The 15,758-nt window shown below is 42.9% G+C and overlaps 1 protein-coding gene across 1 annotated transcript in view; it reads left to right on the forward strand.

Annotated features, from left to right (window-relative positions):
• LOC138642825 (lipoxygenase homology domain-containing protein 1-like) overlaps nucleotides 1–15,758 on the forward strand; it is a 302,432-nt gene that overhangs the window by 105,972 nt on the left and 180,702 nt on the right. Inside the window, exon 10 of the mRNA XM_069731356.1 lies at nucleotides 6,676–6,857. Coding sequence (XP_069587457.1) covers nucleotides 6,676–6,857 — 182 coding nt within the window. The remainder of the gene's footprint in view (nucleotides 1–6,675; nucleotides 6,858–15,758) is intronic.

The following is a 15,758-nucleotide window of genomic DNA, read 5'->3' on the forward strand; positions in this document are numbered from 1 at the left end:
CGGCGTGTGTGACACCAATCCAGCGATGTCTTCACTGGTAACCACGGTAAACATCGGGTAACTAAGCGCAGGGCCGCGCTTAGTAACCCGATGTTTACCCTGGTTACCATGCTAAAAGTAAAAAAAAAAAAACACTAGATACTTACCTACCGCTGTCTGTCCTCCAGCGCTGTGCTCTGCACTCCTCCTGTACTGTCTGTGAGCCGGAAAGCAGAGCAGTGACGTCACCGCTCTGCTTTCCGGCTCCCAGACAGTACAGGAGGAGAGCAGAGAAGCAGAGCGCAGCGCTGGAGGACAGACGGCTGTAGGTAAGTATCTAGTGTTTGTTTTTTTTACTTTTAGCATGGTAACCAGGGTAAACATCGGGTTACTAAGCGCGGCCCTGCGCTTAGTTACCCGATGTTTACCCTGGTTACCGGCATCGTTGGTCGCTGGAGAGCGGTCTGTGTGACAGCTCTCCAGTGACCAAACAGCGACGCTGCAGCGATTCGGATCGTTGTCGGTATCGCTGCAGCGTCGCTAAATGTGAAGGGGCCTATACTTCATTTTTCAACATCTTATTGAGGATTGAGATTGAGAAGTTATGTGAGAAGATAACTGGCTTAAATCTTAAAGTTCTAAGCACAATGAATTTATATGGTTCAAGTCTATCACTAAGAAGATTAGACTTCCTCAAAGATCTAGTGAGGTGAAAAATCCTACCGCACTTCTCAGTAGTTATACATTAAAATTAGCTGTGTGTCTGAGTATGAGAGAAAGAGATCTGCACAGTTTTCAACCAATCAGAGACAAGGTGAGAAAACCAATGAAGTGATAAGATCAAGTTACATTTGTATTCTAAAGTTAAAGCACTTATCCTAATGGACAACAATGTAGTCTCAGATGTAATAACTGTTATCAGTTACCAGTCACATTGTACTGTAACATCAATCTTCATCATGTGATTAACAACACAAATACCTTTCCACTACTATTTCCCTAGGCTATTTTACACCCATGAGTATAGTTTGGCATAGGATGGTTTATCCCCTGGGGTATTGGTAGTAAAAACATGGTGCCAAATTCATTTTTACACTTTTCCATATTGGCAGCAACAATTTTACCATTCAGCTTATGTACAGTGCCTTGCAAAAGTATTCGGCCCCCTGGAACTTTTCAACCTTTTCCCACATATCATGCTTCAAACATAAAGATACCAAATGTTAATTTTTGGTGAAGAATCAACAACAAGTGGAACACAATTGTGAAGTGAACAACATTTATTGGTTATTTAAAATTTTTGTGGAAATTCCAACACTGAAATGGGGGGCGTGTAATATTATTCGCCCCTCTAACTTAATACTTTGTTGCGCCACCTTTTAATGCAATTACAGCTGCAAGCCGCTTGGGGTATGTCTCTATCAGTTTTGTACATCGAGAGACTGAAATTCTTGCCCATTCTTCCTTGGCAAACAGCTCAAGCTCAGTGAGGTTTGATGGAGATCGTTTGTGAACAGCAGTTTTTAGCTCTTTCCACAGATTCTCGAGTAGATTGAGGTCTGGACTTTGACTTGGCCATTCCAACACCTGGATACGTTTATTTGTGAACCATTCCATTCTAGATTTTGCTTTATCTTTGGGATCATTGTCTTGTTGGAAGACAAATCACAGTCCTAGTCTCAGGTCTTTTGCAGACTCCAACAGGTTTTCTTCAAGAATGGTCCTGTATTTGGCTCCATCCATCTTCCCATCAATTTTAACCATCTTCCCTGTCCCTGCTGAAGAAAAGCAGGCCCAAACCATGATGCTGCCGCCACCATGTTTGACGGTGGGGAGGGTGTGTTCAGGGCCTTTATGCCAAACATATCATTTGGCATTGTTGCCAAAAAGTTCGATTTTGGTTTCATCTGACCAGAGCACCTTCTTCCACATGTTTGGTGTGTCTCCCAGGTGGCTTTTTGCAAACTTTGAACGACACTTTTTATGGATGTCTTTGAGAAATGGCTTTCTTCTTGCCACTCTTCCATAAAGCCAGATTTGTGCAGTGTACGGCTTATTGTTGTCCTATGGACAGACTGTCCCACCTCAACTGTAGAACTCTGCAGTTCATCCAGAGTGATCAGGGGCCTCTTGGCTGCATCTCTGATCAGTCTTCTTCTTGTTTGAGATGAAAGTTTAGAGGGACAGCCAGGTCTTGGTAGATTTGCAGTCGTATGATGCTCCTTCCATTTCAATATGATCGCTTGCACAGTGCTCCTTGGGATGTTTAAAGTTTTGGAAATCATTTTGTATTTAAATCCAGCTTTAAACTTCTCCACAACAGTATCACGGACCTGCCTGTTGTGTTCCTTGGTCTTCACAATACTCTCTGTTTTTCAAACAGAACCCTGAGACTATCACAGAGCAGGTGCATTTATACGGAGACTTGATCACACACAGGTGGATTATATTTATCATCATTAGGCATTTAGGACAACATTGGATCATTCAGAGATCCACAATGAACTTCTGGAGTGAGTTTGCTGCACTGAAAGTAAAGGGGCCGAATAATATTGCACGCCCCACTTTTCAGTTTTTGAATTTCCACAAAAATTTCAAATAAGCAATAAATTTCATTCAACTTCACAATTGTGTTCCACTTCTTGATTCTTCACATTTACATTTGGTATCTTTATGTTTGAAGCATGATACGTGGAAGAAGGGTTGAAAAGTTCCAGTGGGCCGAATACTTTCACAAGACACTGTAGATACAGCCAACTGTTTTGTTTTTTCTAGGAATTTCCGGAACACTTACAACACTAACTAGTCACAATTAGTAGTTGTTTTGGGACATCATCCACAGTTCCACATAAAATTTACAGTATGTATATTATTTCCAGTTTTACAATGAACTGTGCCTTTCTCATCTGGGTTTCATGTCATGTAACATTTTTGGGACAAGCCCTATTCCTCATTTTAGTTGCCCGCTTCTTGCTATAGCTGTGGACAACAAGTACAGTAGATAAATAAACGTGGATTATGTAGAGTTAGATAATGTTAATTGTACTTTATATGATCATAATTTCTGGAGTAGCTGAAAAACCCTTGTTAATTGCTGCAGGATTTTCAATTTCAGATTGATTTTCATTGCGGAGCCTAAATGAGCGGATCACCTGCTGTGCGAAATTCATGTCATCCATTTGCCTTATTGTTGACTTACATCTATACTAGCAATTTTATCAATTTTCTATGGGAACATATGGGAACTCTGTTTTCAGCAAATGAATCACTGACAATACTACAGCCAAAAAAATATTAATGTGTTACTAGACTCTTAATGAGGGGAATGACATACTAGCGAGTTTCTTCTGTGACTGTTCATAAAGATATTCCTAAAATCACAAAGTGGATGCCACACTAGCACCTGCAATAACAAATCTTAATAACTGATGACAGGGTCTACATTACAACACATCAAGAGAAATCCTAATTAAAAACCAACATCAAAACAAAAATCCTTGAGAATGATTAAAGCTAATGTGTACCATCGGTGAGAATTAATTAGAAAAACATGTCGTAAAATGCCGTTTTAATAATCCCTCATACAAAGATGTCATGAACATCATATTTATCGTTGTTGCCCTTTAATAAAGCAGTACAGGTAGTCCGTGCAAGTGCTATTGGACCCTGTAGGTTCCTCTTTGTTCATTGGGTAGTGAGAAGTTGTGTTGGATTCTCCCATATAAAAGAAACAATGTTAGCAAGTGGAGTGGGATGACCTTGGGGGGGCTTTCACATTGTGTTCTTGACCATGCTCAGTGGTTCTGTCAAGGCTTGCATCCGAACCTCCCACAAAATGGGATTTGGATGTATGCACCGACAGAGCCATTGACTAGAATGATGTCAACAGAGTAAATGCTCTGTAGTTCATCATGTTCAGCCATATACACCTACTGGATGTGGCACTCAGAAGTAGCAGAATGCACCTACATGTCTAGCTTCTGTTGGTGTATATGCCTGAAAATGATGCACGGCAGAGCACACGTTGACACCACTATAGTCAATGGCCAGGTCTGCACATGCGCCCAAATCCAATTTTGCCGGTGGTTCCGAAGCAAGACCAGATAAGCCCACTGAGTGTGGACAAGAACACAGTGTGAAAGAGACCTAAGGATCATGGAAATGACCAGAACTTTCTACTAATATAGGTCTTCAGAATGCCCTTAGCACAATCAGCAGTCTATGTAGCTATTGAAATAGGCACGCCGCCATAGTAGCTGAGCAATCCACCATTATTTGGTCTAGGTTTGGAGATGGGCAAAGCTCAACATTTTTTCCAATGAACCAGTTTTCTGTAGTGGAGAAAAGAAGGTCACATAAAAGACACCAGAATCTAAAATGGTGAAATACGGATCCATCTTTCAGCATCCATTCATATATATTTGAATGTAAAATTTGCTACTGAAGAACCTTCTCCACATTTTACTTACCGGTATTTATATTCAACAGGCTGTATCAAGATACCAAAGATCTGTTGACTCATCAATGTCAACATCAATGTTAATTCAACTGCTGCCCTGAGAGAACATATTTTTGGCAGATTTAGGATATAGATTACCTCCAACCAAATTTCATGAATCACACAATTGGGGAAGACACCACCAGACTGAAGGAAAAAAAAATTGGTCTCTGCTTTATTTTCTATTCGCTCATACGTTTGACTTGATATATATATATATATATATATATATATATATATATATACAGTTAGGGCCAGAAATATTTGGACAGTGACACAAGTTTTGTTATTTTAGCTGTTTACAAAAACATGTTCAGAAATACAATTATATATATAATATGGGCTGAAAGTGCACACTCCCAGCTGCAATATGATAGTTTCCACATCCAAATCGGAGAAAGGGTTTAGGAATCATAGCTCTGTAATGCATAGCGTCCTCTTTTTCAAGGGACCAAAAGTAATTGGACAATGGACTCTAAGGGCTGCAATTAACTCTGAAGGCGTCTCCCTCGTTAACCTGTAATCAATGAAGTAGTTAAAAGGTCAGGGGTGGATTCCAGGTGTGTGGTTTTGCATTTGGAAGCTGTTGCTGTGAGCAGACAACATGCGGTCAAAGGAACTCTCAATTGAGGTGAAGCAGAACATCCTGAGGCTGAAAAAAAAAAAAATCCATCAGAGAGATAGCAGACATGCTTGGAGTAGCAAAATCAACAGTTGGGTACATTCTGAGAAAAAAGGAATTGACTGGTGAGCTTGGGAACTAAAAAAGGCCTGGGCGTCCACGGATGACAACAGTGGTGGATGATCGCCGCATACTTAATTTGGTGAAGAAGAACCCGTTCATAACATCAACTGAAGTCCAGAACACTCTCAGTGAAGTAGGTGTATCTGTCTCTAAGTCAACAGTAAAGAGAAGACTCCATGACAGTAAATACAAAGGGTTCACATCTAGATGCAAACCATTCATCAATACCAAAAATAGACAGGCCAGAGTTAAATTTGCAGAAAAACACCTCAAGAAGCCAGCTCAGTTCTGGAAAAGTATTCTATGGACAGATGAGACAAAGATCAACCTGTATCAGAATGATGGGAAGAAAAAAGTTTGGAGAAGAAAGGGAACGGCACATGATCCAAGGCACACCACATCCTCTGTAAAACATGGTGGAGGCAACGTGATGACATGGGCATGCATGGCTTTCAATGGCACTGGGTCACTTGTGTTTATTGATGACATAAGAGCAGACAAGAGTAGCCGGATGAATTCTGAAGTGTACCGGGATATACTTTCAGCCCAGATTCAGCCAAATGCTGCAAAGTTGATTGGACGGCGCTTCATAGTACAGATGGACAATGACCCCAAGCATACAGCCAAAGCTACCCAGGAGTTCATGAGTGCCAAAAAGTGGAACATTCTGCAATGGCCAAGTCAATCTCCAGATCTAAACCCAATTGAGCATGCATTTCACTTGCTCAAATCCAGACTTAAGACGGAAAGACCCACAAACAAGCAAGACCTGAAGGCTGCGGCTGTAAAGGCCTGGCAAAGCATTAAGAAGGAGGAAACCCAGCGTTTGGTGATGTCCATGGGTTCCAGACTTAAGGCAGTGATTGCCTCCAAAGGATTTGCAACAAAATATTGAAAATAAAAATATTTTGTTTGGGTTATGTTTATTTGTCCAATTACTTTTGACCTCCTAAAATGTGGAGTGTTTGTAAAGAAATGTGTACAATTCCTACATTTTCTATCAGATATTTTTGTTCAACCCTTCAAATTAAACGTTACAATCTGCACTTGAATTCTGTTGTAGAGGTTTCATTTCAAATCCAATGTGGTGGCATGCAGAGCCCAACTCGCGAAAATTGTGTCACTGTCCAAATATTTCTGGCCCTAACTGTATACGTTTGTCAAAGAGAAGTTAGCATTTTTTTAATATTTTCAATAAAATAGGAATAGATATTTTAGTTCTTTGTTATCAACAAATCCCGAAGCATTCACAGTCCTAGAATTGTTCTCTTCCCATGTAGACTATTCAGCATCACTAATACAAACTGGTATAATATCCAATAACAAGATACAAATGTGAATTACTTGTTGTATAGCAGATCTGATTCCTGGATTAATATATTATTCATAAACTAAACACGTCTGTGTGTGCTTATGATGATTATGTCAAATCCCTGCATTCATTACTTTTTAGAATCCGCTGTGGAACTGAATAAGATAAATTCTTTCGACACATCAACAAAAGGAAAATGGCAACTACAAGTGCTGGGCACTCCAACATTAGAAGAGGACGTCGATTTGTCTGTCGTTGTCTTTGGCAAACGTGGGAAATCGTCACCGCAGAAAGTAACAAACATGAACTGGGATTCTTTTATGGTGCGAACTACCCTAACATTATATGTATCATGCTATATTTGCAGTTTATTAAACAGTATATGTAACATGTTCTTCTGATGTAAGATGGGTGAAGTAATGGTTCTCCTTAAAGAGACCAGCTGAAAGTTGAGTCTTACAGTTAAAGCTCCATGTAAGAAAAGTATGTAAATTGTCTTTCATAAACCTCTCAAGTACCATATGTTTGCAATATCTACACTATGTTAGTGTCTTATGGTCGACACGGTAATGAGCTTTGCAGCACAACCAAGTAAAGTACCAAGCCAAAAACTCTATTCCAGACAGATTTTTCTGGGCATTTGTCCACAATGTAGTGTACAGTCTGGCTTGGAAGATGTGCTGCCTCTATATTCTTCTGGTCTTTTTAAGGAGAATCAACACTTCACCATGTGGCATCAAGAGCTTTGCACTATTGAGCGGCAAACACCCTGTAGCAGGCCGTCTACAAATGAGTTTCTGGCTTGCCATCTATTCTTGGTCATGTCGTAAGGCTTGTTAAAGGGTCAAACATTGACTGATAGTTTATTTTCTCAGTTCCATTTCTTCTGTTGAAGCCTTTTCTCATTTGACTGCGATGCCCTCTCTCTAAATGTCATTATATCAGGATTATAAAATAACATGCACCGTAAGAAAATGACTCAAAATCAAAAAATTCAGATGTGACCATGTGTGACCAAAATGTATGGGTTGTTTCTTGGTGCTATCCTTACAGCGTTGCTGAGATAGAAACCTGCTCTTCAATATAGCAAAAAGATGACTACTGGTTATTTGTTTCCCTTAACAAAATTGTACCTCTAGAGAGAATAGATATATATTTTTATTCCTTAACAAGGCCCTAATTTTTATCCATTCGTAGGAAAAAGGCCATTTAATTCGCCAAGCAATCACTCATATGTTGGCTTTTTGGACCTTTATTAACCTGCCACAAATACATCTGAATGCTCATTTTTTATGGAATCTGTACCAAATACGCTGCTCATTTTATAAAAGCGTGTTTTAAATAATAAGGTTTGTCTATAAGGATTTCTAATATGCAACTTCCAATAAGATTAATCCACCAAAATCTACCGTATTTGTAATCATTTTTAAAATAATCGGAGCCTTTACAGTTTTGCATACTTAGGCTGTATGTATTCATTTCAATTATAATATATTTTCTAAAAATCCAACATAAAAAAAAAAATTATTTCAAATTTATGGCTTGGTGTTAAAGTTCCTCCTGCAATTGAGCAGAAGCAGGTCAGGTCTCTGGCTGTCATACACAAACAAATATACTGAAGAGAATACAGAAGCAGGTTATTAGTTCTTCTATGTTCTATTTCACTAACATCGGCACCTGCTTTTGTAAGACCTAGCAATCACATGATTGCTGGGTGTCTGCTGGCATAGCAGTGCTCCTGGGTCCCAGCAGACCCAGATCAGTTCTGTCAGTAGCTTATGTTACTGTAGTGTGCTGCTTTCCCCTTTAACTTGGACTCTATAGATGCCTAAGTTACAGTGGAAAAAATATCAGTAAAGTAAAAAAAAAAAAAAAATCAGATCTTTGATGATCTCCTGTGGAACAAATGATATGCAATATAAATATATACATAAAAACATGCAACAAAAAAATCCCCATTGCAAAGAAGTAATAAAATCAGATATTTTCATATTTTATACCTTTACAAATACATGCAAGAAAAAAAACCATACACATCAGGCATCTAGATGACCATAGTTACCTGTACAAGTAATTCAGCAGTTTTTTTGGTGTAAACTATGAACACTCTAAAATATATACCAAAGTTGAACAAAAAATCACTTTCTTCAATATGTGAATTACAAAATAAAATTATAAATTACATTTTTAATTTATATATACACCAAAACAGTGTTAAGAAGAAGAGTGATAACATTTCTCGGTCAGAAAACAAAGCCTTATGCAACAAGATCAGTGAAAAAATAAATAAAGTTATGGCTGCTGAAAAGCTATGGGCAAAACAAAAAAAATGTATGTCAGTAAGGTTACAGAAAAGTGGATTGACCAGAGGAGTATCAAATTCAAGTTGAATTTCCTTAAACTCATGGTTTCAACCAAATTTGAACACTTTGAAACTTAATTTGCAGAACAACAACAAAAATTTCCTGGCACCATTTCTCACACTGCTGAAGCATCAAAATGCTTTGTAGCTATGACATCTAGCAGATTATTGGGTCAGAATCTGGTCCATCACAGATCAGTGGAGCACAATTTGTACGGCAGAATTGTTTTCCATTTAAAGAGTCTCTAGGCAAGCCTCTTTCTACTGTAGAGTGTAAGATCTTATGGTCAACAGGTTCCTCCCTCCTGTAGAGTGTAAGCTCTTATGGTCAACAGGTTCCTCCCTCCTGTAGAGTGTAAGCTCTTATGGACAGTGGGGTCCTCTCTCTCCTGTAGAGTGCAAGTTCTTATGGTTTGCGGAGCTCTCTTCTATAAAGTGTAAGCGAGAAAATTTCACAAAACCAGCAAATTTGAATTTCCAAAAATCAACTGATCATTAATTAAGGTCCTTTTTGGCATAGTTATTATGGGGCAAAAAAGCTTAAAGAGAGAGCCAAAAAAAATAGCTCCTACATAGAAAAGATTTGCATAAACAGGATCAAGTGAGAAAATAATTATAATCACATAAAAATACATACCATAACACTACTATGGGATTCTATGATGTGTACAACTACAGAGGAGCCACAGGTCAAAGGCAAATGCTATGCAATCTAATTATACTTGCACCCTGTATTAACCTTAGAACATACACACAGAAGGTCCACTATATAATAGGACACAATATCACTATGCTAGTAAATAGCATCCAGCAAAAAAAAATCATAAAGGTTAAAGGGGAATTCCAAGGTTATTTGCAGCATATTTACCTCGGACCAGCGGTGCCACCACCCCTACGCGCATTTCTGCGTGCATGCCTTCTTCCGGCCAAAAAAAATTAGATCAGCATATGAAGCCATCTATTTTATGCTACAAAATTAGTGTTAGAGACCCAATTTTGTCCCAGAACCTGGATCCATCAGAGAACCCTCTCGTAGCCTGGGGGGTATGCTAACTCTACAAATGTAACTTTAACCGTGGCAAATGTAACTTTACTATTTCTATATTTTCACTTGTACAGTATTTAGGTTTGTGTGTATTCACAGTATTTAATCTCTTATCGCCCTATGAGGAATGTATAAGTCATGGAGCAAGTGAGGGGAGTGTGGATCATGTTCAGGAGCTAAGCTCAATCCACACATGGCAGATGCTGGCTAAGTTAACGAAAAAGAAAAAAAAAAGCCAGCTTACCTGTCCTCAGGAGAAGCACGGAACTCAATCTTGATGAATAGTGGAGTCCATGAAAAAAACAATGTTCCAGCTTCATATGAATAAAATGTAAACTCTTTAATTCAAAAATTTAAAAGATACATACTCCTTGGATCTCACCATTACCCCGTGAGGAGAACTCTCCTCACGGGGTCATGGTGAGATCCAAGGAGTATGTATCTTTTAAATTTTTGAATTAAAGAGTTTACATTTTATTCATAGGAAGCTGGAACATTTGCTTTTTCTAAGTTACATAGCCAGCATCTGCCTCTAACAGCCATGGCTGGAGCTTAACTCTGCTCACTCCTATCCATTTAGAGGTTGTTGTCAATCCCTCTAAGCCAGGCCTGAGCAAAGTGCTACCTGTGGGCCATATCTGGCCCTCTGGCTGTCTCAGTCCGGCCTGCAGACAAAGACAGCCATGGGCTGGAAATCAGAGGTCCACGGGCCGCATGGTGCCTGCCCGCTCGTTGTCTCCATGTGCAGCTCTGTTCTGCACCCACCACTGACCTCTTTGGTGCTGCACACATGGGGCAACATGGTACTGCACACATGGGGGGACATGGTGCTGCACACATGGGGCGACATGGTGCTGCACATGAGGCGGTGACATGCGGCACATGGTGCTGCATATGGAGGCAACATCCTTCACATAGGGAGGCTGTGTGGGGCTCAAGCAGTATATGGGGAGGCTGTGTGGGGCTCATGCAGTATATGGGGAGGCTGTGTGGGGCTCATGCTGTATATAAGGAGGCTGTGTGGGGCTCATGCAGTATATAGGGAGGCTGTGTGGGGCTCATGCTATTTATAGGGAGGCTGTGTGGGGCTCATGCTGTATATGGGGAGGCTGTGTGGGGCTCATGCAGTATATGGGGAGGCTGTATGGGGCTCATGCAGTGTATGGGGAGGCTGTGTGGGGCTAATGCAGTATATGGGAAGGCTGTGTAGGGCTCATGCAGTATATAGAGAGGCTGTGTGGGGCTCATGCAGTATATGAGGAGGCTGTGTAGGGCTCATGCTGTATATAGGGAGGCTGTGTGGGGCTCATGCAGTATATGGGGAGGCTGTGTGGGGCTCATGCAGTATATGGGGAGGCTGTGTGGGGCTCATGTTGTATATAGGGAGGCTGTGTGGGGCTCATGCAGAATATGGGGAGGCTGTGTGGGGCTCATGCAGTATATGGGGAGGGTGTGTGGAGCTCATGCTGTATATATAGGGAGGCTGTGTGGGGCTCATGCAGTATATGGGGAGGGTGTGTGGAGCTCATGCTGTATATATAGGGAGGCTGTGTGGGGCTCATGCAGTATATATAGGGAGGCTGTGTGGGGCTCATGCTGCATATTGGGGGAAAATGTGTGGGGCTCATGCCGCATATAGGGGGAGGCTGTGTGGGGCTCATGCAGTATATGAAGAGGCTGTGTGGGGCTCATGCAATATATAGGGAGGCTGTGTGGGGCTCATGCTGTATATGGGTAGGCTGTGTGGGGCTTATGAAGTATATGGGGAGGCTATGTGGGGCTCATGCAGTATATAGGGAGGCTGGGGGGCTCATGCAGTATATGAGGAGGCTGTGTGGGGCTCATGCAATATATAGGGAGGCTGTGTGGGGCTCATGCTGTGTATGGGGAGTGTTGTGAATTCTGTGGCCAAGCTCTCTCCTGTGGTCGAGAGTGGTACTTCGGCTGGTTCTGTCTATGAGCTTCCTTTGGTGGATGAGAGTGGTACTGCGGCTTCTGAGTTTCCTTCCTCAGGTGATGAGGTTAAGTCATTAGGTGCTGCTCTATTTAACTCCACCTGGTGCTTTGATCCTGGCCTCCAGTCAATGTTCTAGTATTGGTCTTGCTTCCTCCGGGATTGTTCCTGTGGCCTGTCTATCCTGCACAAGCTAAGTTTTGCTTGTGTTATTTTTGTTTGCTATTTTTTCTGTCCAGCTTGCTATATTGGTTTTTCTTGCTTGCTGGAAGCTCTGAGACGCAGAGGGAGCACCTCCGTACCGTTAGTCGGTGCGGAGGGTCTTTTTGCCCCTCTACGTGGTTGTTTGTAGGTTTTTGTGTTGACCGCAAGGCTATCTTTCCTATCCTCGGTCTATTCCGTAAGTCGGGCCTCACTTTGCTAAATCTATTTCATCTCTGTGTTTGTATTTTCATCTTACTCACAGTCATTATATGTGGGGGGCTGCCTTTTCCTTTGGGGAATTTCTCTGAGGCAAGGTAGGCTTATTTTTCTATCTTCAGGGCTAGTTAGTTTCTCAGGCTGTGCCGAGTTGCATAGGGAGCGTTAGGCGCAATCCACGGCTACCTCTAGTGTGGTGTGATAGGATTAGGGATTGCAGTCAGCAGAGTTCCCACGTCTCAGAGCTCGTCCTTGTTTTTTGGTAATTGTCAGGTCATTTTGTGTGCTCTGAACTTCTATGTCCATTGTGGTTCTGAATTACCTGTTCATAACAGTACTGGAGGCCCAAAGTACTAATGCTTCTCAATAGAGGGAAAAGAGAAGTTCTGAGACCATTTTTTTTTCTTTGCACTGTGTTCTGTCTTTCTTTTCCCCTTTACATCAGGGTGGTTCAGAACACAGGTGTGGACATGGACATTCAAGGTCTGTTCTCTTTGATGGATAATCTCGCTATAAATGTACAGAATATTCAAGATTTAGTGGTTCAGAATCCTATGTTAGAACCTAAAATTCCTATTCCTGAGTTATTTTCTGGAGATAGAGCTAAGTTTTTGAATTTTAAAAATAATTGTAAACTATTTCTGGCTTTGAAACCCCGCTCCTCTGGTGACCCAGTTCAACAAGTTAAGATCATTATTTCTTTATTACGTGGCGACCCTCAAGACTGGGCATTTTCCCTTGCGCCAGGAGATCCTGCATTATGTAATATTGATGCGTTTTTTCTGGCGCTCGGATTGCTGTACGACGAACCTAATTCAGTGGATCAGGCAGAGAAAAATTTGCTGGCTCTGTGTCAGGGTCAGGATGAGATACAGATTTATTGTCAGAAGTTTAGAAAGTGGTCCGTGCTCACTCAATGGAATGAATGTGCGCTGGCAGCTATTTTCAGAAAGGGTCTCTCTGAAGCCCTTAAGGATGTCATGGTGGGATTTCCTATGCCTGCTGGTCTGAATGAGTCTATGTCTTTGGCCATTCAGATCGGTCGACGCTTGCGCGAGCGTAAATCTGTGCACCATTTGGCGGTATTATCTGAGCATAAACCTGAGCCTATGCAGTGTGATAGGACTTTGACCAGAGCTGAAAGGCAAGAACACAGACGTCAGAATGGGCTGTGTTTCTACTGTGGTGATTCCACTCATGCTATCTCCGATTGTCCTAAGCACACTAAGCGGTTCGCTAGGTCTGCCACCATTGGTACGGTACAGTCAAAATTTCTTTTGTCCGTTACTTTGATCTGCTCTTTGTCTTCCTAGTCTGTCATGGCATTTGTGAATTCAGGCGCTGCCCTGAATTTGATGGACTTGGAGTTTGCTAGGCGCTGTTGGTTTGTCTTGGAGCCCTTGCAGTGTCCTATTCCATTGAGAGGAATTGATGCTACGCCTTTGGCCAAGAATAAGCCTCAGTATTGGACCCAGCTGACCATGTGCATGGCTCCTGCGCACCAGGAGGATATTCTCTTTCTGGTGTTGCATAATTTGCATGATGTGGTCGTGTTGGGGTTGCCATGGCTACAAGTCCATAACCCAGTATTAGATTGGAAATCAATGTCTGTGTCCAGCTGGGGTTGTCAGGGGGTACATGGTGATGTTCCTTTTTTGTCTATCTCATCATCCACCCCTTCTGAGGTTCTGAATTACCTGTTCATAACAGGGGAGGCTGTGTGGGGCTCATGCAGTATATGGTGAGGGTGTGTGGGGCTCATGCTGTATATAGGGAGGCTGTGTGGGGCTCATGCTGTATATAGGGAGGCTGCGTGGGGCTCATGCAGTACATAGGGAAGCTGTGTGGGGCTCATGCAGTATATGGGGAGGCTGTGTGGGGCTCATGCTGTATATAGGGAGGCTGTGTGGGGCTCATGCAGTACATAGGGAAGCTGTGTGGGGCTCATGCAGTATATGGGGAGGCTGTGTGGGGCTCATGCGTTATATGGGGAGGCTGTGTGGGGCTCATGCAGTATATAGGGAGGCTGTGTGGGGCTCATGCAGTATATGGGGAGGCTGTGTGGGGCTCATGCTGTATATAGGGAGGCTGTGTGGGGCTCATGCTGTATATGGGGAGGCTGTGTGGGGCTTATGCAGGATATGGGGAGGCTATGTGGTGCTCATGCAGTATATAGGGAGGCTGGGGGGCTCATGCAGTATATGAGGAGGCTGTGTGGTGCTCATGCAATATATAGGGAGGCTGTGTGGGGCTCATGCTGTGTATGGGGAGGCTGTGTGGGGCTCATGCAGTATATGGGGATGGTGTGTGGGGCTCATGCTGTATATAGGGAGGCTGTGTGGGGCTCATGCAGTATATGGGGAGGCTGTGTGGGGCTAATGCAGTATATGGGGAGGCTGTGTGGGGCTCATGCAGTATATGGGGAGGCTGTGTGGGGCTCATGCTGTATATAGGGAAGCTGTGTGGGGCTCATGCAGTATATGGGGAGGCTGTGTGGGGCTAATGCAGTATATGGGGAGGCTGTGTGGGGCTTATGCAGTATATGAGGAGGCTGTGTAGGGCTCATGCAGTATATAGGGAGGCTGTGTGGGGCTCATGCAGTATAAGGGCAGGCTGTGTGGGGCTCATGCTGTATATGGGGAGGCTGCGTGGAGCTCATGCTGCATATGGGGGAGGCTGTTTGGGGATCATGCTGTATATGGGGAGGCAGTGTGGGGTTTATGCAGTATATAGGGAGGCTGTGTGGGGCTCATGCAGTATATGGGAAGGCTGTGTGGGGCTCATGCAGTATATAGGAGGCTGTGCTGGGGCTCATGCAGTATATAGGGAGGCTGTGTGGGGCTCATGCTGTGTATGGGGAGGCTGTGTGGGGGTCATGCAGTATATGGGGAGGGTGTGTGGGGCTCATGCTGTATATAGGTTGGCTGTATGGGGCTCATGCTGTATATAGGGAGGCTGTGTGGGGCTCATGTTGTATATGGGGAGGCTGTGTGGGGCTCATGCAGCGTATGGGGAGGCTGTGTGGGGCTCATGCAGTATATAGGGAGGCTGTGTGGGGCTCATGCTGTATATAGGTTGGCTGTATGGGGCTCATGCTGTATGTAGGCTGGCTGTGTGGGGTTCATGCTGTATATAGGGAAGCTGTGTGGGGCTCATGCAGTATATGGGGAGGCTGTGTGGGGCTTAAGCAGTATATGGGGAGGCTGTGTGGGGCTCATGCAGTGTATATAGGGAGGCTGTGTGGGGTTCATGCAGTATATGGGGAGGCTGTGTGGGGCTCATGCTGTATATAGGGAGGCTGTGTGCGGCTCATGCAATATATATAGGGAGGCTGAGTGGGGCTCATGCAGTATATGGGGAGGCTATGTGGGGCTCATGCAGTATATATAGGGAGGCTGTGTGGGGCTCATGCAGTATATGGGGAGGCTGTGTGGGGCTCATGC

Source organism: Ranitomeya imitator, chromosome 6, assembly GCF_032444005.1.
Source record: "Ranitomeya imitator isolate aRanImi1 chromosome 6, aRanImi1.pri, whole genome shotgun sequence".
Classification (NCBI taxonomy): domain Eukaryota; kingdom Metazoa; phylum Chordata; class Amphibia; order Anura; family Dendrobatidae; genus Ranitomeya; species Ranitomeya imitator.